The sequence below is a fragment of the Oryctolagus cuniculus genome, chromosome 3 (genome assembly GCF_051225735.1).
Source record: "Oryctolagus cuniculus isolate XC-2025 breed Fujian yellow rabbit chromosome 3, ASM5122573v1, whole genome shotgun sequence".
Classification (NCBI taxonomy): Eukaryota; Metazoa; Chordata; class Mammalia; order Lagomorpha; family Leporidae; genus Oryctolagus; species Oryctolagus cuniculus.
This window is the reverse complement of record NC_142869.1, coordinates 71,418,952-71,443,275: the sequence shown is the minus strand read 5'-3', so window position 1 is coordinate 71,443,275 and position 24,324 is coordinate 71,418,952. Positions and strand designations below refer to the sequence as shown.

Here is a 24,324-nt window from a genome sequence, read left to right as displayed (position 1 = left end):
CACAAGTGGCTGCCAAGGGCCCAAGTACTTGGTCCATCATCTGCAGCCTTCCCAGGTGCATTAGCTGGGAGCTGGATCTGAAACAGAGCAGCTGAGACTCAGACCAGAGCTGATATGGTTGTCACAAGCCATAGTTTAAGTATTTTTTAAAATATAACCATTTAATTCCTCTAGGTATCTTTTTAAAAAATACCCCATAGAGGGAAGGCTGTTGTGGCACAGCAGGTTCAGCGGCTACTTGGGATGTCTGCATCCCGTATCAAAATGCAAGTTGCAGTCCACCCAGTTTCCTGCTGATGGGCCTGAGGGGCTTAAGTGCTTGGGTCCCTCCCAATCACGTGGGAGACCGGAATGGAGTTCTAGGTCCCTGGCTTCCTGCTGGCCCAGCCCTGGCAACTGAAAGTATTTGGGAAGTAAACCAGTGGATGGAAGATCTTTCTCTAAATCTGCCTTTCAAATAACAATTATAAATTTTTTTAAACTCTATCATAAAAACAACAAAGAACCTCAATGGCCTTTGTGATTACACTTGGTCCATTACTATTTTTTGTACAATTTCTATCCTAGCCTTAGCTGAAAGCACAATTGGAAGCTCCCTGAAGGGAGGGCATCCTTCTCAATAGCCTGGCAAAATATCAGTAAATGTTTATTAAACGAAGCACTTTAAGTCCCTAAAAATACAGCTTTCGGAAGGTTACCACTGTTCCCTGTCAACTCACTCAGAAAACATTAAGCTACATATAAACCAAGCATCTAAAGAGTCCAAATCCTTAGTTCTATAGGGAGGGCGTGGCGACGCACATAAAGATACGTCAGCAGATGTCGTCAGGGAATCGTAACGTACTTCCTGCGCGACGCTTCCTCTCCACGCCAGGACTGGGCTGTGGGGGAGGGAGGCGGTTAGTGGGCTTTAGCGCCTTTTCTGGCGGCGGTAGATTTGAAGCGCTTTTAAGGACCGGGCCCGGGAGAGAGGAAACTGTCGGTGCAGGTAACTAGCGCAACGCCCGTGTGGTTTGGGTGGCGTCATTTGCTGCAGTCCCGGAGCAGGAAAGCGGGAAGGGCTGGGGGAGAGGGGCGGAGCCGGCGCGGGAGGCCGGACCGACTTAACCGTCTTTCCCTCGAGGTATCAGGGCTGCGTGGGCCTGCAACAGGCCTCTGAGGGCCGCTGCGCTGGCTTTGCTGCTGCAGCAGCTGGACGAGACTTCCAGCCAAGTCGTCTTGGCCTGGGAAACGTCTCTTCCTCCAGCCCCCGCCCTCCCCACCCGGGCGCACACCTCCCTCCCTGACGCATTTTGCCGCACAAGCTTTAATATGGCGGCAGCGGCGGCGGCCTGAACCCTAGAGAGCTAGGTTGATTTTTGATGCTTCAAAATCGTAAGACTGAGCCCTACTGCGGGGTAGGTGGGAGGGTTGGTGGGGAAGGGGGAGCTGCAGCCTGACTTCCTGTCAGGTTGGGGTCGGAGAGTGGCGGGCGGAGATCCTGAATCACGGGGATTAAGATTGAAAACAAGCTTTCCTCGTACTCCGACCTTTTTCTCTGTCAGGACAACGATTTTTGTGCATTCATAAGTGGCAGTTGCTAAGCATTTTCTTGAAACTCAAAACCTCTCGCGAAGTTCTCCAGTTTCCAGGAGCTGTGAGCGGCGCAGGCCTTTTAGGAGGAGATACTTTTTTAGGAGGAAGGTGATGATTTCAGATCAGCTCCATATGTTTAAGAATAGTGTGCACATTTGGTCTTTAGTTTTTTTTTTTTTTTTTTTTTTAAGGGGCACAGTCAGGAGTCTCTGCAGAGAATACCCAGTCTTTTTGGAAACGTTACAAAGTCACCATTTGTGCATTGATTTTGATGTCTTCCCATAAGGGTACTTTCTTGTGCAGTACCTCATGTTTGGAATCGTGGTCGTAAGTAGTGTCCAGTGAGCAATATACGAAAATACGGCAGTCTGATATTTCAATATCAAAAACCGGAGAGGGGTTTTTGTGTCTATCTGTAGTCCCCTTTAGTAAAGAAGGATGGCCAGTAACCTCGTAGCATGGAGGCAGCATGAATGAACATTCTCTAAGTTTTGAGATCATACCATCAGGTCCAGGAAAGGTACAGGTATCTAGAACGAGACTGCTTTTTCGCTTTCATGTTTTTAATAAGCCTTAAAATTTATCCACGTTAGCACTAACGCACCCTTTTTAGTTTTAACTATTTGGAGTGGAATTATTTCTTTAACAGCAAATTACATACTTGTCCTAGTTACTATACGTTGTTTAATTATTTTTTTAAATGATTCTTGATTATTGAGGACCTTAAATCTTTTTGGATATTGTCTTGGACGCTGCTGAAATTCTGTGCTGTTGAATTGTTGCGTTTGCTTCTTAGGGCTTTTTGTCATCTCTGCAGGCTGTCGTCACGGTTGTCTTGCCCTGCTGTCAGGAGTGTACAAGTATGTAAAGTTCCTAGGTTAGAAAATTTGCATTTTTGTGGCTCATTCATCTTTCTCAGCCTCATTTCTTTATCTGCAAAATGGCATTTTGATTTCCAGCTGTCATTAGCTGTAGGCATCAAAAATAGATGGTCAGGTTTGTTGAAATTGTGAAAATAAGCTTTCCATGACCGTTCACTAGTTCTGAGAGAGAAGTGAATAACATTATATTTTGACTTTTTAAAGGCTTTTTTTTTCTTTTGGTGGTGGTACTGTGTTCTTGTGGTATTGGTGACCTGTTGTTCCAAAAGGTCTTTGTCCTTTTAACACTTTGGTTATTTTAAATTAGATTTTCTGCTTGACAGCATCATGTCTGCTATTAATTCTTTCAGTAGTTGTCCCTTTCAGGAAATACATGTTGATTTTTAACCCCTTATTACTTTACACATTGATTAATTCGAATTGTAGCATTGTCTTCTTAGTATCCTAATGTAATAGGGTATATTGACATAGGTAGTATGTCAACATAGATCATTAATTCAAGTGAATTGAGAAGTTTAATCTTTCTGTTGCATTGTGATAGCACATGCTTTTTGTTGTTGTTTTCAGTATTGGCACTAAACTTCAACTTTGATTTTGTTTAAGTGTCAATGATTCTGCTCTAACTTAATGCATATGCAGTTGCCATAAGAATTCAGTGTATTGTATATCTGTGGGACAAAACTTGCCTTTTGTCATTTCTCTGGAAGGTGTTATAAATACTCAGGGAAAACTGCTATAACTGGGACTTTGGACTTTTGTTATCCATCAGGAAAACTTTTGTACTTTGTTTTAGAGTTGTGGCTTAAAATGCTCACAAACCTCATCTCGAAGTTTAACTCTATAATAGTTGTAAATGTGAACATAAAATCTGTTATTAAATTATTTTAATAATGATTTTATTATTTTAATAATGATTCCTTAACTCATTGATTTTTTTAAAAAAAGTGGAGCATATTTATTTGTGTATTAAGCTACTGTTGGTATATACACTTTAGCTTAAAGTTCATTCATAAAACCATTTTATTAGGGGCATGTTGTAGAAAGTAAAATTAAATAAGCTATAATATATGTGAATGAGCTTGTTTCTACAGTGAAGTTGTAGAGAATGCTGCTTGTTACTTTGGACCTGTCAGTTCAGCGCTCTAGTCCCCTGGTTCTTGATCTAAAACTCAGAAGATTACATCAAATGATTTCCTAAATTTCCCTCAGACTTCAAAAGTCTGTAATTTTTTTCTAAGAATTACTGAATTGAATTGGGGCTAGAATGGTGTAGGTATCCCTGAATACAGATAAATTTATATGTAATTATATGTATATGATTATATCATTAGATGATTGTAGGTACAACATTAAGGATATTAGAGTTTTTTCCACTTAGTATTTGCTTTTGTGGATTGGTACTAACATAATTGTATTATATTTTTATGTCTCTCAAGAGTGTATAGGATGTGTAAAATATCTGTATTAAACAAGTTTGGAAGCATTACAGATTTTTTTTATTATTTGTTTATTTTTATTGGTAAACATTTTTTTTAAACATTTATTTCTTTACTTGAAAGGCGGTTATAGAGACAAATCTTTTATCTGCTGATTCACTCCCCAAATGGCCACAACAGCCAGAGCTAGGCCAAGCCAAAGCCAGGAGCCAGAACTTCACTGGGGTCTCCCATGTGGGTGCAAGGGTCCAGTCATTTGGGCTATTCTATCCTCCATTGGTTTCTCAGGTAAATAAGTTGGGAGCTAGATTGGAAGCAGAGCAGCTGGAGCTCAAACTGGCACCTGTATGGGATGCTGGCATTGCAGGCGATGGCTTAACCCGCTGCACCACAACACTGGGCATGCAGATTTTTAAGTTTTCCAAAGGATTTAAGCATTTCAGAAGTGCCTATCCATTGTTAATCATGTTGCTATCAGAGCAGTAGTTTGTGTCACAGGTGTGTCAGAAACACTAGGGGAAAGAGCACTATAGGGACACGTAACTGTGTTTCCTGACACCTCAGAATTTAGCTAGGTTTTACTAAATTTTATACTAAATTTTGTGTTAGTGGTCTGGCATTTATAAATACATTCAAATGTTTTTGAAGCAGTCTGTTTTGTTTCCTACTCTCCCCCTCAGGGCCCCCCTCCCCCACCCCCTATTTTATAAGAAAGGCGGAGACACAGAAATTTCTCATCTGCGGGTTCATCTTCCAAATGCCCTTACTGGCCAGGCTGAACTGAAAGCCTGGAACTCAGTCTGGGCCTGCCATGTGGGTGGCAGGGACCCAACTAATGGAGCCATCACCTGCTGCCTCCCAGGGTGCACATTAGCAGGAAGCTGGAATTGGAAGTAGAGCTGGGTATATCAAATTCAAGCACTTCAGTATGAGACATGGGTGTCCCAACCAGCGTTTTAACTGCTGTGCCTGTTGTTGTGAACCACATTAGGAATGCGCTAAACAGGCTGTTGTGAATCTTAAATTGCTTTCCTTGGAACTGGTATGGCATTGTGCTGTCTAGGGTTAGGTAGCTGCTTACAATACTGGCATCCCGTGTCAGAGTGCCTTTTGGAGTCATGGTCATTCCCTGTCAAATCCAGCTCTCTGCTATGGCCTGGAAAAGCAGCAGAGGATGTCCCAAGTCCTTTGGTCCTGCACCCATGTGGGAGACCCTTAAGAAGCCCCAGGCTTTGGATTGGCTCAGCTCCAGCCATGTGGCCATTTGGGTAATGAGCCAACGGATGGAAGACACCCCCACCCCACCCCCCGCCTCTGCCTTTCAAATAAATTATAGAAATCTTTTTTTAAAAAAGTTTATAACAAATCAAGGCTACTACTCTGAAAGCTTTGATTATGTTCTAACATAATATTCTAACAACATATCTAACAAAATATTCTAATATTATATTGAATAGTGCATGGACTTAATCTTTCCTGGAATTTTTATTTTCGATATCTCCCATATAATTTCCTCTACTTTTTTTTTTTTTTAATATGGGGGCGATGTTGTAGCGTAGCGGGTAAAGCTGCCACTGGCAATGCTAGCATCTCTTATGGGTGCCCGTTCATGTTCCAGTTGTTCCACTTGTGATCCAGCTCCCTGCTAATGCACTTGGGAAAGCAACAGAGGATGGTCCAACTTCTTGGGCCCCTGCACTCAAATGGGAGACCCAGAAGAAGCTCCTGGCACAGGCCTGGCCCAGTCCTGGTTGTTGCAGCCATCTGGGAATTGAACTAGCAGATGGAAGTTCTCTCTTTGTCTCTTCCTCTCTCTCTCTAACTCTGCTTTTCAAATAAATAAATAAGAGGGAGAGACAAGAGAGAGATTTTCCATCCACTGCCAGGACTGGGCCAGGCAGGAGCCAGGAGCTTCTTCCTGCTTGGGGGGCGGGGGGGCATCTTCTGCTTTTCTCAGGGCATTAGTAGGCAGCTGGATTGGAAGTGGAGCAGCTGGGACACGAAGCAGCGCCTATATGGATAGCTGGATGTTGGTGTCACAGGTGGTGACTGTACCTGCTATATCACAATGCTAGCCCCCCAATAAATAACTCTTTAAAAAAAAAGCTCACCAGATGTTTGTCAGATTTTAGATGTTAGTAATATGATTATGATGGAATTGTAATTAGAGGAGAAACATTATGCTCTTTTTTCTTCTTCTTTTTTTTTTTGTGCTAGGAACTCCCATCTGGATCTACCATGTGGGTGGCAGGGGCCTGAGTACTTGAATCATCTTTCACTGCCTTTCCAGGTACATGAACAGGAAATTGGATGGGAAGTAGAGTAGCTGGGCCTCTGGCTTTCCAAGTGGCCACTTAATCCACTGTACCACAACGTTGGGTCCCTGGGTCCTATTTCTGATTAGTAATTAGTAGCATTTTAATAATTTTAGAAACCTTGGGACCGGTGCTATGGTTCAGTGGGTTAAATCCCCGGCCTGCAGCACTGGCATCCCATAGGGATGCTGGTTTTGAGTCCCAGCTGCTCCACTTAGAATCCAGCTCTCTACTATTGCCTGGGAAAGTAGCAGAAGATGGCCCAAGTCCTTGGGCCCTTGCACCCACATGGGAGATCCGGAAGAAGCTCCTGGTTCCTGGCTTTGGATCAGCTCAGCTCTGGCCTTTGAGGCATTTGGGGAGTGAACCATCAGTTGGAAGACCTCTCTCTCTAACTCGTATCATTCAAATAAATAAAATAAATCTTTAAAAAAAAAAAAAGAAACCTTGTTTATTGAGACATTTTTTTGTGCCACCATTGTTCTTCGTTGCTATTAATTTTGGAGTATCTACATAGTCCAGTGATTTGTATTGTAATTTTTTTTTTTTTTTGACAGGTAGAGTCATAGACTGTGTGAGAGAGAGAGAGAGAAAGGTCTTCCTTCCATTGATTCACTTCCAAATGGCTGCCACGGCCAGCGCTGCTCTAATCAGAAGCCAGGAGGCAGGTGTTTCCTCCTGGTCTCCCATGCAGGTGTAGGGGCCCAAGCACTTGGGCCATCCTCCACTGCCCTTACGGTTCACAGCAGAGAGCTGGACTGGAAGAGGAGCAATCGGGACAGACCCCGGCACCCATATGGGATGCCGGTGCCGCAGGCAGAGGATTAACCAAGTGAGCCACAGCACTGGCCTGTATTGTAATTTTAGGTCATCTTTCTCAAATTTAAGGCATATTTCATTTATAATTTCAGAAAAACAAATGTTACTCAGTTTCTTTGATAAAGCATATCATTGGATAATAAAATCTAAGTATACATTATAAACATGTACATTTTAATCTTAGAAGTCCATTATTACACAGAGAAAGAAGGAGAGGCAGAGAGAGAGAGGTCTTCCATCTGATGGTTCACTCCCCAATTGGCTGCAATGGCCGGAGCTGCGCAGATCCAGAGCCAGGAGCTTCCTCTGGGTCGCCCAAGTGGGTACAGGAGCCCAAGGATTTGGGCCATCCTCTACTGCTTTCCCAGGCCATAGCAGGGAGCTGGATCGGAAGTGGAGCAGCCAGATCTTGAACCGGCGTGCATATGGGATGCTGGTGCTGCAGGCCAGGGCGTTAACCCACAGCGCCACAGTTCTGGCCCCATGATTTTTTTTTTTAATAATAATAGTTATGTTTGTTAAAATATAAAGAAAAACAGTGAGGTAAAAGCCCTTTTAGTCTCACAAACATGATTATTTCCTTTGGATTTTTTTTTTAAAAAGACAGAGTTACAGAGAGAGATAGACACAGAGAGGTCTTAAGTAATTACCCTTTAATTATTTTGGTATCAATGTTTTTCTGTGTATACCAATATATTTAAAATTGAATTTCAGTCAGTATTGTTTACTTCCTTTTTTACTTCATGTGAATATTTTCTTATACCTTGGTAGTCTGATGATTTTCCTCTTTCGATTTATTCATTTTTATAATTTTGATAATATATAAAATTTAGATATGAGGTTATACAGTACTCTTCTCTTCAACAACTATTTCCTACCCCATGAGATAGATGCCTCTGTATTAGATAGGCAAGCACATTTTTAAAAAAAAAAAAATAAATACAAAGAAAGCATACTGGCCGGCGCCGCAGCTTACTTGGCTAATCCTCCGCCTGCAGTGCCAGCACCCAGATTCTAGTCCCAGTTGGGGCGCTGATTCTGTCCCGGTTGCTCCTCTGCTCCTCTTCCAGTCCAGCTCTCTGCTGTGGACCGGGAGTTCGGTGGAGGATGGCCCAAGTGCTTGGGCCCTGCACCTGCATGGGAGACCAGGAGGAAGCACCTGGCTTCTGGCTCCAGATCACCACAGCGTGCCGGCCGTAGTGGCCATTTAGGGGGTGAACCCATGGAAAAAGGAAGACCTTTCTCTCTGTCTCTCTCTCTCTCTCACTGTCTAACTCTGCCTGTCCAAAAAAAAAAAAAAAAAAAAAAAAAAAACCATACACATTTCTGTATCTTTTTTTTTTAAACTTAAAATGTGCTAGAGATAGCAGTACATAGATAGCTTATAGGCTTTTATTATATACATGATAGTGCATTGAGTAACTTGTAAAATCCTCATTTTGTGAATGTGTAAGGATATACATAAAATAGATCTCTAGAAGTTGAATTACCAGGTTGAAGGATATTTCATGCATTTGTAATGTTCATGAATGTGGTCCAAGTGAGAAGATTTTGACCAATTTACCTCCTTACTAACAGCAGCAGTATATGGGGGCAGTATTCTTTATTTTTCTCAAGGCAGTTGATGGAAAATCTTATCTCTGGGGCTGGTGTTGTGGCACAGTATTTTAAGCCACTGCCTGGGACTCTGGCATACCATATGGTTGCTGGTTCAAATCCCAGCTCCTCCACATCAGATCCAGCTACCCACTAATGCTTCTGGGAAAGCAATGGGAAATGGGCCAACCGCTTGGCCCCATATCCATGTAGGAGATTTGGATGAAGTTTATGGCTCCTGATTTTTTTTTTTTTTTTTTTTTGACAGGCAGAGTTAGTGAGAGAGAGAGACAGAAAGAAAGGTCTTCCTTTTCCGTTGGTTCACCCCCCAAATGGCCACTACGGCTGGTGCGCTGCGCTGATCCAGAGCCAGGAGCCAGGTGGTTCTCCTGGTCTCCCATGCGGGTGCAGGGCCCAAGCACTTGGGCCATCCTCCACTGCCTTCCCAGTCCACAGCAGAGAGCTGGACTGGAAGAGGGGCAACCGGGACAGAATTGGCGCCCCAACCGGGACAAGAACCCGGGGTGCCGGCGCCACAGGCAGAGGATTAGCCAAGTGAGCCACAGGGCAGGCCTTGGCTCCTGATTTTATCCTGGTTCAGCCCTGGTTCCCTGTAACTGCCTTTCAAATAAAATAGAAAAATGGGGGCCAGTGCTGTGGCACAGTGGGTTAAAGCCCTGGCCTGAAACACTGGCATCCCATGTGGGCACTGGTTCTGGTCCCAGCTGCTCCTCTTCCAGTCCGGCTCTCTGCTGTGGCCTGGGAGCACAGTGGAGGATGGCCCAGGTCCTTGGGCTCCTGCACCCACATGGAAGACCCGGGGTAAAGCTCTTGGCTCCTGGCCAGGATCCTCTCTGCTCTGGCCGTTGGGGCCATTTGGGGAGTAAACCAGTGATGGAAGACCTCTCTGTCTCTGTCTCTGCCTATCTCTGTAATAATAAATCTTTTAAAAAATATGTAAAAATGATATCTCTGTAATTTTCGTACGTAGCTGTTTCATGGAAGTATCTATTTATTTATTTATTTATTTGGACAGGCAGAGTGGACAGTGAGAGAGAGACAGAGAGAAAGGTCTTCCTTTGCCATTGGTTTACCCCCCAATGGCTGCTGTGGCCAGCGCGCTGCGGCTGGCACACCGTGCTGATCTGAAGCCGGGAGCCAGGTGTTTCTCCTGGTCTTCCATGCGGGTGCAGGGCCCAAGCACTTGGGCCATCCTCCACTGCACTCTGGGCCACAGCAGAGAGCTGGACAGGAAGAGGAGCAACCGGACAGAATCTGGCGCCCGGACCGGGACTAGAACCCGGTGTGCTGGCGCCGCAGGTGGAGGATTAGCCTAGTGAGCCGCGGCGCCGGCCTATTTATTTATTTTCTAAGCTTTATTTATTTGAAAGTCAGAGTTGCACAGAGAGAGAAAGAAAGGCAGACAGAGAAGTCTTCCATTCACTGGTTCGCTCCCCAATTGGCCACAAGGGCTGGAGTTGCACGATCTGAAGCCAGGAGCCAGGAGCTTCATCTGAATCTCCCACATGGGTGCAGGGGCCCAAGGACTTGGGCCATCTTCTACTGCTTTCCCAGGCCACAGCAGAGCTGGATTGGAAGGGGAGCAGCCAGAACTCGAACTGATGGCCAAATGGGATGCCGGCACTGCAGGCAGTGGCTTTACCTACTACGCCACAGCACCAGCCCCAGAAGTATCATTTATTTAACCAATTCCTGTTACTTCACAATTACTTGGTTTTTTATTATAGTAGTATAAAAAGTATTGAAATGATAATCTCAATGGGATTTTTTTTAATACTTAAAACTATATGGGGGCTGGTGCTGTGGCGCAGTGGGTTAATGCCCTGGCCTGAAGCGCTGGCATCCCATATGGGCACCAGTTCAAGACCCAGCTGCTCCACTTCTGATCCAGCTCTCTTCTATGGCCTGGGAGAGCAGTGCAGGATGGCCCAAGTCCTTGGACCCCTGCAACCGTGTGGGAGACCCGGAAGAAGCTCCTGGCTCCTGGCTTCAGACTGGTGCAGCTCTTGCTGTCTGGCCAATTGGGGAATGAACCTTCGGATGGAAGATCTCTCTCTGCCTCTCCTCTCTCTGTGTAACTCTGACTTTCAAATAAATAAATAAATCTTAAAAAAAAAAAAAAAACCTATATGAGTGTATTGTGTCTTTTTTCATTTAGTAGGGTTTTTTTTGTTTTTGTTTTTGTTTTTGTTTTTGTTTTTTGACAGGTAGAGTTATAGACAGTGAGAGAGAGAGAGAGATAGAAAGGTCTTCCTTCCGCTGGTTCACTCCCCACATGACTGCTACGGTCGGCACTGCACCAATTCGAAGCCAGGAGCCATGTGCTTCTTCCTGGTCTCCCATGTGGGTGCAGGGGCCCAAGCACCTGGGCCATTTCCACTGCCCTCCCGGGCCACAGCAGAGAGCTGGACTGGAAGAGGAGCAACCGGGACTAGAACCGGCACCCATATGGGATGCCGGCGCTGCAGGCAGAGGATTAACCAAGTGAACCATGGCACCGGCTTTTCATTTAGTAGTTTTTAAAAAAAGATTTATTTATTTGAAAGGCAGAGTTACAGAGGGAGAAACAGATAGAAATCCTCTATCTGCTCATTCACTCACTCCCCAAATGGCCACAATGGCCAGGGCTGGGCCTGGTTGAAGCCAGAAGCAAGGAGCTTCTTCCAGCTCACCCACTTGTGTGGCAAGTGCCCAGATACTTGGACCATCTTTTGCTGCTGAAGTGGAGCAGCCAGGACATGAAGCAGCACCTGGATGGGGTGCTGGCATGGCAGGCAACAACTTAACCCACTAGGCCACAACAACAGCCCCTTCATTTAGTATTTAACAAACATTTTTTCTGTCATTTAAAAAGGTGTGTTGGACATTTAGTTTCTTTGTAATTACTCATTGCAAAAAAAAAAAAAAATACTGAAGATTGATCCATTTAAAATAGTTGCCTTTATAAAGATTCTACTACATAGAATTATAAAACATTAAATAGATAGGATGAATATGAATATATGCTCAGAAATCCTGGTCTGTAAAGCCAAGTTGCTGTAAAAAAAAAAAGTGAAAAGTTGGTTTCATTTATACTTTTAGTTATTTCATTTTTTTTGTGAATTGTCTGTTCATGTTTGTATATTTTATTGTTGACACATGGAGACTGATAGTCATTTTCATGGTATGTGCATAGGGACAGAGCATTTTTATTATTATAGGAAATGATATTTAATAGGGGCAGTATTGCTTAATATTTTTTGATTAGTAGGAAAATGAAGAATTGTCCTAATGCTGCCATTCCTAAGTATTATTCTAGAAACAGAAAATTAATACATCATATACTTGTTGAAAACCTTTCCCTCAACTTTTTTTTTAAAGATTTATTTATTTATTGGAAACAGAGTAAGAGAGCCCAGTGTCCAGAGCTGGGCTGATCTGAAGCCAGGAGCCAGGAGCTTCTTCGGGGTTTCCCATGCGGTTGCAGGAGCCCAAGGACTTGGGCCATCTTCTACTGCTTTCCCAGGCCATAGCAGAGAGCTGGATCAGAAGTGGAGTAACCGGGACTCGAACAAGGGCTCATAGGGAACGCTGGCATTGCAGGTGGCAGTTTTATCTGCTGCACCACAGCACTGGCCCCTCCCTCAACTTTTAACTTTGGCATTTCAACTTTAGACCAATAGAAACAATAGAAATAGATTCAAGTCTGTTTATTTCCACTATTTACTTCATTATTAATGATTTTTTAAAAATTATTTTAATTGATGGGGCCGGTAATCCTCTGCCTGGAGCACCGGCATCCCGGTTGCTCCTCTTCCAGTCCAGCTCTCTGCTGTGGCCTGGGAAGGTAGTGGAAGATGGCCCAAGTACCTGGGCCCCTGCACCTGTGTGGGAGACCAGGAAGAAGCACCTGGCTCCTGGCTTCATAAAGGTGCAGCGCCAGCCGTGGCAGCCATTTGGGGAGTGAACCAAAGGAAGAAAGACCTTTCTTTTTTTTTTTTTTTTTTTTTTTTTTGACAGGCAGAGTGGACAGTGAGAGAGAGAGACAGAGAGAAAGGTCTTCCTTTGCCATTGGTTCACCCTCCAATGGCCGGCACGCTGCGGCCAGCGCACCGCGCTGATCCGATGGCAGGAGCCAGGAGCCAGGTACTTTTCCTGGTCTCCCATGGGGTGCAGGGCCCAAGCACTTGGGCCATCCTCCACTGCACTCCCTGGCCACAGCAGAGAGCTGGCCTGGAAGAGGGGCAACCGGGACAGAATCCAGCGCCCCAACCGGGACTAGAACCCGGTGTGCCGGCGCCGCTTTGCGGAGGATTAGCCTAGTGAGCCACGGCGCCGGCTAGAAAGACCTTTCTCTCTGTCTCTTTCTCTCTCACTGTCTATAACTGTCAATAAATTAAAAAAATACATATTTTATTTGAAAGGTAGAGTTACAGAGAGAGACAGAGTTCTTCCATCTGATTCACTCCCCAAATAGCTGCAATGACCTGGGCTTAACCAGGCTGAATCCAGGAACCAGGAGTTTCTTCTGGGTCTCTCACATATGGGTGGCAAGAGCCCAAGCACCTGGGCTATCTTCCACTGTTTTCCCAGGTGCATTAACAGGGAGCTGGATCAGGAGAGGAGCAGTTGGGAATTGAACTGGTGCCCATATGGGAATGCTGGTGCTGCAGGTAGCAGCTTAAACTGCTAGGCCACAATGTCAGCCCTGATTATTAGTAATTATAAAAAGTTTAAGGGGCAAGTATTTGGCACAAAGGCTAACACACTGCTTGGGATGCCCACATCCTATATCAGCATGCCTGGTTTCAAGTTCTGCCTCTGCGTCAATTCTAACTTCCTGCTAATATGTACCCTGAGAAGCAGCAGGTGATGGCTGGGTACTTTAGTCCCTCTGACCCACATGGGAGACTTGGATTGAGTTCTGGGCTTTTGACCTTGACCTGGTTCAACTCTGACTGTTGTGAGCATTTGGAGAGTGAACCAGTAAGTGGAAGATCTCTTTATCTTACAAGTAATATTTTGTTTTAGTGTCCAGTTTGGGAGAGTATACAATTTTATGAAGAAAAATATCATTTCCTAAGATTAATTAGACTTAAATATTAAACAATAGTAGTAATCATGAAAGTGAGATACTATACGTCACCGAAGACTTACAGTGATAGCACTTTTTAATAGTTTCTAAGTTTATTGTACAAAATCTGGGAAGCTCAAAGTTTACTTATAACCCACTAACCTAGAAATAGGCTCTTAATATTTTTATGTTTCTCACTTTGATTTTATTATGCTGATAAGTTTTATTTCAATATTTACTCACTTTTAAAGGTTTATTTATTTGAAAATCAGAGCCACACAAATTGAGAAAGAGAGGCAGAGAGAGAGAGAGAGAGAAAGAAAGGTCTTCCATCTGCTGTTTCACTCCCCAGCTGGCCGCAACAGCTGGAGCTGTGCCTATCTGAAGCTAGGAGCCAGGAGCTTCTTCCAGGTCTCCCTTTGGGTGCAGGGGCCCAAGGACTTTCCCAGGCCATAGCAGAGAGCTGAATCAGAAGTGGAGCAGCCGGGATTTGAACCAGTGCCCATATGGGATGCCGGCACTGCAGGCGGTGATTTTACCCACTACACCACAGCGCCGGCCCCACTGATAAATTTTTAAATTCTGTTAATTTTAAGGTGGAAAACTGAAACATGAACACATTCTCATTGAAAAATTCAGAGCTATAATTTTTAATTTTCAAAATAATTTTAATTTTATATTTTTTATTTATTTGAAGGCAGAGTTACAGAAATGGAGAGATAGAGAGAGCTGTTTTCACTGGTTCACTCCCCAAATGGCTGCAAGGGCTAGGCCTGGTCCAGGCTGAAGCCAGGAGCCTGGAACTCCATCCAGGTCTTCATGTGGGTGGCAGAAGCCCAAGCACGTGGGTCATCTTTCACTGCTTTCCCATGTGCATTAGCAGGGAGCTGGATCAGAAGTGGAGCAGCTGGGACTCAAACCAGTGCTCATTTGGGATGTTTGCATCATAGATGGTAGCTTAATCCACTGCACCATAATGCTGGTCCCCAGAGCTATTATTAAAGCTGAAGACCCCACTGAATTCCTTCCCAGCCTACCTTACTCCCCAGTCCCTTTTATAGAGATGCATACTGTTGTTAGTTTTGGTGTATAGTCTCCAAATCTTCAGCTGTACAAATAGGGTATTATTTTTATGGTAATAAAAGAAACACAACTTTTTTGGGGGGGTTTCAACCAAACATTAAGTTTGGTGGATTATGTATATAAAGACTTTTTAAGCTACTGTATAGTATTAAATCACATATATGTATATGTCATTGTTTATTCAGTTCATTGTGAGACATTTTCGGTGTTTCTGAGCTTTTTTTGTTGTCGTTTAAAAAGGAAGACCAGTCTATTTTGTCAGTGGTACTGAACCCCTGTTGTTTTTCTTGCTTTTTATTTGAAAGGCAGGGTTAGAGAGAAAGGAAGAGACAGAAATCTTCAATCTGCCGGTTTATTCCCCAGATGACTACAATGGCCAAAGCTGGACCAGTCCAAAGCCAGGAGCTTATGCCTGGTCACCCACATGGATGCTGGGGCCCAAGCACCTGGGCTATCCTCTGCACTTTTCCCAGGCTCATTAGCAGGAAACTGGATCAGAAGTAGAACAGTGGGACTCAAACTGGAGCCCATATGGGATGTTGGTGTCACAGGCAGCTGCTTAACCTGCTATGCTGCAACACTGCCTGCCCACATTTTCTCTCTCTCTCTCTCTCTCTCTCTCTCATTTATTTATTTATTTATTTATTTTTAAGATTTGTTTATTTGAAAGGCAGAGTTAGAGAGAGGGAGAGACAGCTAGAGATCTTCCCTCATGGCTACAGTGGCCAGGGCTGGGCCTGACTGAGGGGAAGCTGGGAGCCAGAAGCTTCATCTAGGTTTCCTATGTGGGTAAGCAGGGACCCAGATCCTTGGGCTGTCTTATGATGCCTTCCCAGGCACATTTAGGGGAGCTGGATCTGAAGTGAAGCAGCTGAGACTCCAACCAGTGCTTGCATGAGATGCTGCCATTTTAGGTGGTGGCTTAATCCACTGATGCCATAGCACCATGCCCATTTCTGGGATTTTCTTTTTATAACATCGCATTTTCTTTTTTTTTTTTTTTTTAAAGATTTATTTTATTTATTTGAAAGAATTACAGAGAGAGGTAGAGACAGAGAGAGAGGTCTCCCATCTGCTGGTTCACTCCCCAGATGCCTGCAACAGCCAGAGCTGAGCTGATCCAAGCCCAGGAGCCAGGAGCTTCTTGAGCCAGGGGCCCAAGGACCTGGACCATCTTTTACTGCTATGCCAGGCCATAGCAGAGAGCTGGATTGGAAGAGGAGCAGCCGGGACTAGAACCAGCACCCATATGGGATGCCGGCGCTTCAGGCCAGGGTGTTAACCCACTGTGCCACAGCGCCGGCTCCAAACATCACATCTTCATGTGTACCTATCTTCTCCCATTTATTCACTCATTTAATAAATACTTATTTCCTGTCATGTGCCATGCACTGTTTGAGGAACCGGGAATTAAGAAAGGAGTGAGAGTCCATCATATTATAGAGCTTATATTCTAGTGCTAGGAAAGAAAAGGCATAATAAGAGGGTATAAATTGTTGGTAAATGAAAATTGCTATCCTGCATACACTAGTTAGGGATGGACTTCTGGAAAAGATGACATATAAGCAATGATTTTGGTTGAATGAGCCTTGGGAAGGTCTGGGGCAAAAGCATTCTATATAGTGGGAACAGCAAATTAAAGGACCTGGTAAGGGATAGGCTTTGGGATGTTTGAAGAACAATAGGAACACACATGTAAAGTTAAGGAACATTTTAGGAGATGTAACAGCAGTCAACAGATGCTGAAATATTTAGATGTGTATCATTGAAATTCAATAACCAGGAGCTATGTGTGGTTATTGAGCATTGGAAGTATGGTTAGTCTGAGCTGAGTTATACTTTAAGTATAAACGATACACTGGGTTTCTAAGACTTAGTGCCAAGAAAGCGATGTAAAATATCTTAATATTTTTATGTTGATTGTATGTTGAAATAATATTTTGGGACATGCTGAGTTTGAAAAATTTCTTGAAATTAACTTGTTTTTACTTTGAAAATATGGCTACTGAAAAATATAAATATATATTTATATAAATTTATATAAATATAAAGCTGTATTTCTATTGGATAATGCTGGTTTTAAATGTGATGGCAATTACAGCATTATAATTTTAGGCAAGGAGTAATGTGACAATGTTTATTTTTTAAAAGATTTACTGTTATTTATTTCAAAGAGTTAGAGAGAGATCAGTCTTTAATCCACTGGTTCACTTCTCAGATGGTCGCAATGTCCAACACTGAGTCAGGCCAAAGTCAGGAGCCCAGAGACTCTTCCGGGTCTCCATGTGGGTACAGGGTCCTAAGCACTTGGGCCATTCTCCAGTGTTTCCCAGGCACACCAGCAAGGAGCTGGATCGGAAGTAGGGCAGCTGGCCCTCAAACCAGTGCCCATATGGGATGCCATTGTCCTAAGTGGTGGGTCAACCCTCTATGCCACAGCACTAGCCCCAACGAGATTTATTTTAAAAAAAGAATTATTCCGCTGTGATTGTTTTATGAAGGATAGATGGTAAAGACTTCAGCAAAAGCAGAGGAACCAGTTAGGAAGTTACTCCAGTAGTCCACATAAGAAATGAGGATCGGGCCGGCGCCGTGGCTCAATAGGCTAATCCTCCACCTTGCGGCGCCGGCACACCGGGTTCTAGTCCCGGTCAGGGCGCCGGATTCTGTCCCGGTTGCCCCTCTTCCAGGCCAGCTCTCTGCTATGGCCAGGGAGTGCAGTGGAGGATGGCCCAGGTGCTTGGGCCCTGCACCCCATGGGAGACCAGGAAAAGCACCTGGATCCTGGCTCCTGCCATCGGATCAGCGCGGTGCGCCGGCTGCAGCGGCGGCCATTGGAGGGTGAACCAACGGCAAAGGAAGACCTTTCTCTCTGTCTCTCTCTCTCACTGTCCACTCTGCCTGTCAAAAATAAAAAAAAAAAAAAAAAAAAAAAAAAAAAATAAATAAATAAAAAAGAAATGAGGATCTAGCACTGACATGGTGCTGTAGAGGGTAAAGCCGCCACCTGCACTGCTGGCCTTTTATATGGTTAGAGGTTTGTGTCCCATCTGTCCCACTTCCAATCCAGCTCCCTGCTGACAGCCTGGGAAAAGCAGCAGAAATCGCATACATGCTATCCATGTTGGAGCCTGGAAGAAGGTCCTGCCAGGCTGGCTGTTGTGGCCTTCTGGGGAGTGAACCAGCAGATGGAAGATCTCTTTCCTTGTCTCTCCTTCTCTTTGTAACTCTGACTTCAAATTAGTAAGTTAATCTTTTATAAAAAAGAAAGAAATAAGAATCGTGGTAAAGGTAGTGAAAACATTTAGTATGATTTTTTAATCTAGAACAGTCTGCTTCCTGATGGTTTGGAAAATGGAATGTGAATGAGAGTGGAACTAAAGGTGATCAAGTTTTCAGCCATAACAAAACAATGTCTGTTTAATAGTAACAGTCGGCTGTGTAGATAAAGCTGTTATATAGTATCTCACTTACTGGTATTTTTTGTATCTTTATTGTCCTACCCGTAAAGGCTAGTGCTTGTGATCAGAAAATAGTCTCATATTTAGTCTCATAGTAGAGCTTTAAGGTGCTTTTATTTTATTCAGAATGTAAATCTACCATGTAATACTATTGTTAAAATACTTTCTTCCTAGATGTTTTCTTTTTGGTATTGTTTAAGGAATTTGAATGTTTTTGTTTTTAAAAGCTTTTTAAAATTAGAACTCTCATTTTTGTTTTCTAGGAACAAAACGATTGGATCAATTGTCCTGTGGTGTTGGTTTTTCCTTTTTTGTCTTTTTAAATTTAAAGGTAATCTGCTTGTTGTGTTTACTGATCATACAGTTTTCTTTTTTGGGCTGACAGTCTATATTTAGTTACTAAAATAGGAGTTTGATTTGATTTTATGATAATGGCTAAGCTTTATCTTTCAAGTGTGTGTGTGTTTTTGAAAAAGGCAAAGTTACTGGGCGGGGGGGATATCTTCCATCTGCTATTTCACTCCCCAAATGCCCACAATTTTGGAGCCTGAGCCAGTCAAGAGCCAGGAGTTTCTTCCGGGTCTCCCAGGTGGGTGCAGGGGCCCAAGTATTTGGGCTGTCCTCTGCTGCTTTCCCAGGCGAATTAGCAGGGAGCTGGATCATTAATAAAGTTGCTGGGGACTTAAACCAGCATCCAAATGGGATGCTGCACTGCAGGTGGCAGCTTTACCTGCTATGCCAAACATTTTCTATATCTTTAAAGCTTTTTCTAGTTGCTTCACAAAACACAATCTAATCTCTAAAAGTAAACCACTAATAATCCATGTATTATACCTCACAGAAATAGAAATCAAGATAAACTCAAACTACATTTCTTGTTAATGTACCACAGAATTTTTTTTTTTTTTTTTAAGATTTATTTATTTGAAAGAGTTAGAGAGAGAGGTAGAGACAGACAGAGAGATCTTCTATCTGCTGGTTCACTCCCCAGATGGCCACAATTGGCCAGAGCTGCACCGATTCGAAGCCAGGAGCTTCTTCCAGGTCTCCCACGTGGGTGCAGGGGCCCAAGGACTTGGGCTGTCCTCTACTGCTTCCCCAGGCTATAGCAGAGAGCTGAATCGGAAGAGGACTAGAACCGGCACCCATATGGGATGCGGGCGCTTCAGGCCAGGGCTTTAACCCGCTGTGCCACAGTGCCAGCCCCCCACAGAATTCTTTTTCCCACAAATATGTAAGAATCTTTTCTGTTTTAATTTCCTTGCCTGAAACTATATTTTTTCTCATAGATTGAGCCCTGGGACCATGGGAATAAAGGTTCAGCGTCCTCGGTGTTTTTTTGATATTGCCATTAACAATCAACCTGGTAAGATTATTAATATTACTAGCTAGCATTTATAAATCAGTATTTAATATTTTAAACTAGTAAGAGAATTTAAATTGTCTTTTTTTTTTTTTTCAGCTGGAAGAGTTGTCTTTGAATTATTTTCTGATGTGTGTCCCAAAACCTGCGAGAATTTTCGATGTCTTTGTACAGGTTTGTCCCCATTTTCAGAAACTGTGGTAGTAGTTCCATTGACTATGGTATGCTTAACTTTTTAATTTACTATATTTTGGGTTTTTTCTTCATGTATATTCTTTCTCTTAACATGAAGATTATGCGGCATTAATGAGGTCATGAAAGTAATTCTTACAGAAATATTAGGCATAATTGGATTTTATCAGAGATTAATTTCTACCTACTCCAGAAAGTATGGGTAATTTTTAAATGACATTAAAAAAATTTTGAAGGGACTGAAAATTCCATAGTTTAAAAGTTGGTAAATTTCAAGAAAGGTAAATTTAAAAGACAAAGGCTCTCTTCATTAATTTTACTTTAATACTATTTGCTTGATTATCTTTCTCCTAATTGTCCTACTGGTTTTTCTTCTGCACAGGTGAAAAGGGCACAGGGAAGTCAACTCAGAAGCCATTACATTATAAGAGTTGTCTCTTTCATAGAGTTGTCAAGGATTTTATGGTTCAAGGTGGTGACTTCAGTGAGGGTGAGACTTTGATTCCTACAAAAGAAAATCATGTATATGTATTCTTTATTAAATATCGTATCTCAAAATTGAAAAAAATCCCTAAGAATCTTAGTCCAGTTTTCATTTCACTTTATTTAGTATTTGGTCAAACAGAATTGCCTTAGACAAAACATAGACAATAATTTTACTTTGATACATCAGTTAAGTTCAAAAATTTACTTGAGTACAAAATGCTGTATTCCTGGTTGATTTTGTCATAACTGGTGATCTACTACAATATGAGTATGGTTTTTACCTCTTTATTGTAAAACGATTGATGCAAATATCTTTTTTTTTTTTATAAGATTTATTTATTTACTTGTTTGAAAGGCAGAGTTTTTGGGGAAGGGAAACAGAGAGAAAGAGATCACCCATCAACTGTTTCATTCCCCAAATGGGCGCAACAGCCAGGGCTCATCAGGCTGACGCCAGAAGCCACAAGCTTAATCTGGGTATCCTATGTGTATGCAGGGGCCCGGGCACTGGGATCATCCTCTGATTCTTCCCAGGTGCATTAGCAGGGAGCTGAATTGGAAATTGAGCAGCCAGGACTGGAACCGACATTCACATAGGATATTGGCATCATTGTTTCCACTTTATCTGGTGTGCCACAGCACCAGTCCCTTAAAACTGTGCTTTTAAAGACACATTTTGGGGGCCAGTGGTGTGGTGTAGCAGATAAACCACCACCTACAGTGCTGGCATCCCATGTGGGCGCCAGTTTGAGTCTTGGTTGCTCCACTTCTGATCCAGCTCTGCTTTGGCCTGGGAAAGCAGTGGAAGATGACCCAAGCACTTGTGCCCCTGCACCCACGTGGGAGACCTGGAAGAAGCTCCAGGCTCCTGGCTTCGGGTCAGCGTAGCTTCGGCCATTTGGGGAGTGAACCAGTGCATGGGAGATCTCTCTCTCTCTCTCTTTCTCTCTCTCATTCTCTCACTCTCTTACTCTCTGCCTCTCTGTAACTCTGCCTTTCAAATAAATAAATCTTTGAAATAAATAAATACATGTTATATCTTAATTCTCTTTAAAAAACCTGTCTAATCATCATCAGAATCTGAGCTCTAGTTTCTACCTATCTTAATAGACTTTGTCACATTTTTTGTAATGATTTTCCGTGAACATTTTGAATACTATTGTTTAAAAGTCTTGAGTACTGGCCGGCGCCGTGGCTCACTAGGCTAATCCTCCGCCTAGCGGCGCCGGCACACCGGGTTCTAGTCCCGGTTGGGGCGCCGGATTCTGTCCCGGTTGCCCCTCTTCCAGGCCAGCTCTCTGCTGTGGCCAGGGAGTGCAGTGGAGGATGGCCCAAGTGCTTGGGCCCTGCACCCCATGGGAGACCAGGAAAAGCACCTGGCTCCTGGCTCCTGCCATCGGATTAGCGCGGTGCGCCTGCCGCAGCGCACTAGCCGCGGCGGCCATTGGAGGGTGAACCAACGGCAAAGGAAGACCTTTCTCTCTCTCTCTCACTGTCCACTCTGCCTGTCAAAAAAATTTAAAAATAAATAAATAAATAAATAAAAGTCTTGAGTACTTACTTTGTAAGAAGTACTTTGCTTAGACAGCAGTTTTAAGGAACTTATTACCTTTAGGGTTCTGAGTCTGTGTTTTTCATTTTTAGGAAATGGACGAGGAGGAGAATCTATTTATGGAGGATTTTTTGAAGGTGAAAATATTTATATTTTTAATGTTTTCTAGTTTATTCATTTCATTATTTTTTTAAATGTTTATGTATTTTATTTTATTGGAAAGGCAGAGAGACAGAGAGGGATTTTTCCCTCCACAGGTTCACTTCACAAATGCTTACAACAGCCCAGGCTGGGCCAGACCAAAGTTAGGAACCTGGAACTCTGTCTTGTTCTCCCACATACGTGGTAGGGACTTAGGTGCTTGAGCCATTACCTGCTGCCCCCCAGGGGGTACATCAGCAGGAAACTAAATTGGAAACAAAATAACTGGATTCCAGCAAGGGAATCCAATATGAGATGCAGGTTTCACAAGTTGCAACTTAACCAAGTGCCAGATGTTCACCATTTGGTCATTCTTTCTTGAATCAACAAGATTATTCATTAAACAATATACTAATATTCAACTACCTGCAGCTCATCTGAAGGTTAATTTTCTTGTGGAAAATTCTGTATGATACTTTTTTTTATAAAGGTAAGTTTGTGTTTGGAACATTAATATATCATTTTATTTGAGGAGTTTCAATGATCTACACTAAAATCTTAGAAATGTAGTGCTAGATTAAGAACTTGTTCACTAAAAGATTCAGCAATATTTCTTAGTCATAAAATTCAAATTTTAGATATTTTTCTCTGTAAATTTTTAAAATTCTCTTGGTATGCTGAAATTTGACTGTTTTCCCCAAATTTATGTTTTTTTCTCTGTAATTTTTATCGGTGTGAAGATCATTTTGACAAATGCAAGCATGCGAATGTGGAAATAATTTTTTTCCCAATTTTCACTTTGGGTGTCAGTAAAATTTTGTTTCAAATTCCATAGGTTTTGTTTTCATATACTAATCTAATCATATACTAATCACCTCTTTGCAGTAGGTGATACTATGGCAAAGGTTAACTTAATGAGTCTAGACTAAATATTATGAGAGTACTTCAGAAAGGTTGGTGGTAAATGCAATTAAAAATAAAGTAGCCGGCGCCGTGGCTCAATAGGCTAATCCTCCGCCTTGCGGTGCCGGCACACCGGGTTCTGGTCCCGGTCAGGGCGCCAGATGCTGTCCCAGTTGCTCCTCTTCCAGGCCAGCTCTCTGCTATGGCCCGGGAGTGCAGTGGAGGATGGCCCAAGTGCTTGGGCCCTGCACCCGCATGGGAGACCAGGAGAAGCACCTGGCTCCTAGCTTTGGATCAGCGCAATGTGCCGGCCGCAGCACTGCGGCCATTGGAGGGTGAACCAACGGCAAAAGGAAGACCTTTCTCTCTGTCTCTCTCTCTCTCACTGTCCACTCTGCCTGTCAAAAATTTTAAAAAAATAAAAATAAAAAATAAAGTTTATTTTGCTACAAAAAATTTTTGAAATCCATGCATATGAAGGGGTCTTTAAAAAGTTCATGGAAATGTATATTAAGAATTACGGATTTCAAGTTTTCTTGTACTAAAAGAGACTTATTTTCTAATTCAGGTTTTCTTGTTTACAGGGTGGGGGAGAGGGAGGGAGGGAGGGAGGGAGGGAGGGAGGGAGGGAGAGAGAGAGAGAGAGAGAGAGAGAGAGAAAGAAAGAAAGAAAGAAAGAAAGAAAGAAAGAAAGAAAGAAAGAAAGAAAGAAAGAGGGAGGAGGGAGGAGGGAGGGAGAGAGATTGATTGATTGATTGATTGATTGATTCCAGCAGGGAGCTGAATCGGAAGTATAGCGCCCGTGACTTGAACTGGCACCCACAAGGGATGCTGGCACTGCAGATGGTGGTTTCACCTGCTATACCACAATGCTCCCCCCTCTTTTTTTCAGGATTTATTTGAAAGGCACAGTTAGAGATCTTCCACCTGCTGTTTAACTTTCCAAATGGCCACAATGGCCAGGGTTGGGCCACGCTGAAGCCAGGAGCCTAAAACTCTATCGTGTTTCCCATGTGAGTGGTAGGGGCCCAAGTATTTGGACCATCTTCCCCTGCTTTTCAGATTCTTAGCAGGCAGGTAGAATCCAAAGTGCAGCACCCAAAACTCAGACCAGTGCTCATGTGGGGTGTCAGTGTTAAGCTGATGGCAGCTTAACCTAGTGGGCCACAACACCAGTCCCATCTGTTTTCTTCCTTGGTTTCTTCTGAAAGTTTTGTGTTTTGTTTAAATAAGCCAACAGTTATGTTGTCTTTTCTAAAAATTGTACAGGACAAGATAAGTGGAAAGACAGGAAATTCATAAAGGCTTTGGTTTTTATAAGCAATAAATAGGAAAATTTAATATTCTAATCTAAACTTACAGGAAGGGAAATTGACTCATATTTGATCCTTTCTTTATAACCTACCTTTGTTGTCTTAAGTTGTGTCTGAAGAAGAATGAAAGTGAA

The 24,324-nt window shown here is 43.0% G+C and overlaps 1 protein-coding gene across 38 annotated transcripts in view; it reads left to right on the top strand.

Annotated features, from left to right (window-relative positions):
• Positions 1-780: 780 nt before the first annotated feature.
• PPIG (peptidylprolyl isomerase G) overlaps positions 781-24,324 on the top strand; it is a 58,427-nt gene continuing 34,883 nt past the window's right edge. For 2 of the 38 annotated variants that reach the window (XM_089328209.1, XM_089328199.1), the window contains exons 1-9: positions 851-988; positions 1,767-1,902; positions 2,393-2,435; positions 6,110-6,182; positions 18,504-18,571; positions 19,530-19,606; positions 19,703-19,777; positions 20,178-20,285; positions 21,926-21,970. In XM_089328209.1, the coding sequence (XP_089184335.1) occupies positions 19,733-19,777; positions 20,178-20,285; positions 21,926-21,970 (198 nt within the window). In that variant the 5' untranslated portion in view covers positions 851-988; positions 1,767-1,902; positions 2,393-2,435; ... (2 more) ...; positions 19,530-19,606; positions 19,703-19,732. Of the gene's footprint in view, positions 989-1,060; positions 1,398-1,766; positions 1,903-2,371; positions 2,436-6,109; positions 6,183-18,503; positions 18,572-19,529; positions 19,607-19,702; positions 19,778-20,177; positions 20,286-21,925; positions 21,971-24,324 lie in introns of those variants that run through there. The other 36 variants (XM_089328207.1, XM_070070717.2, XM_089328215.1 and 33 more) reach the window with 30 other exon arrangements.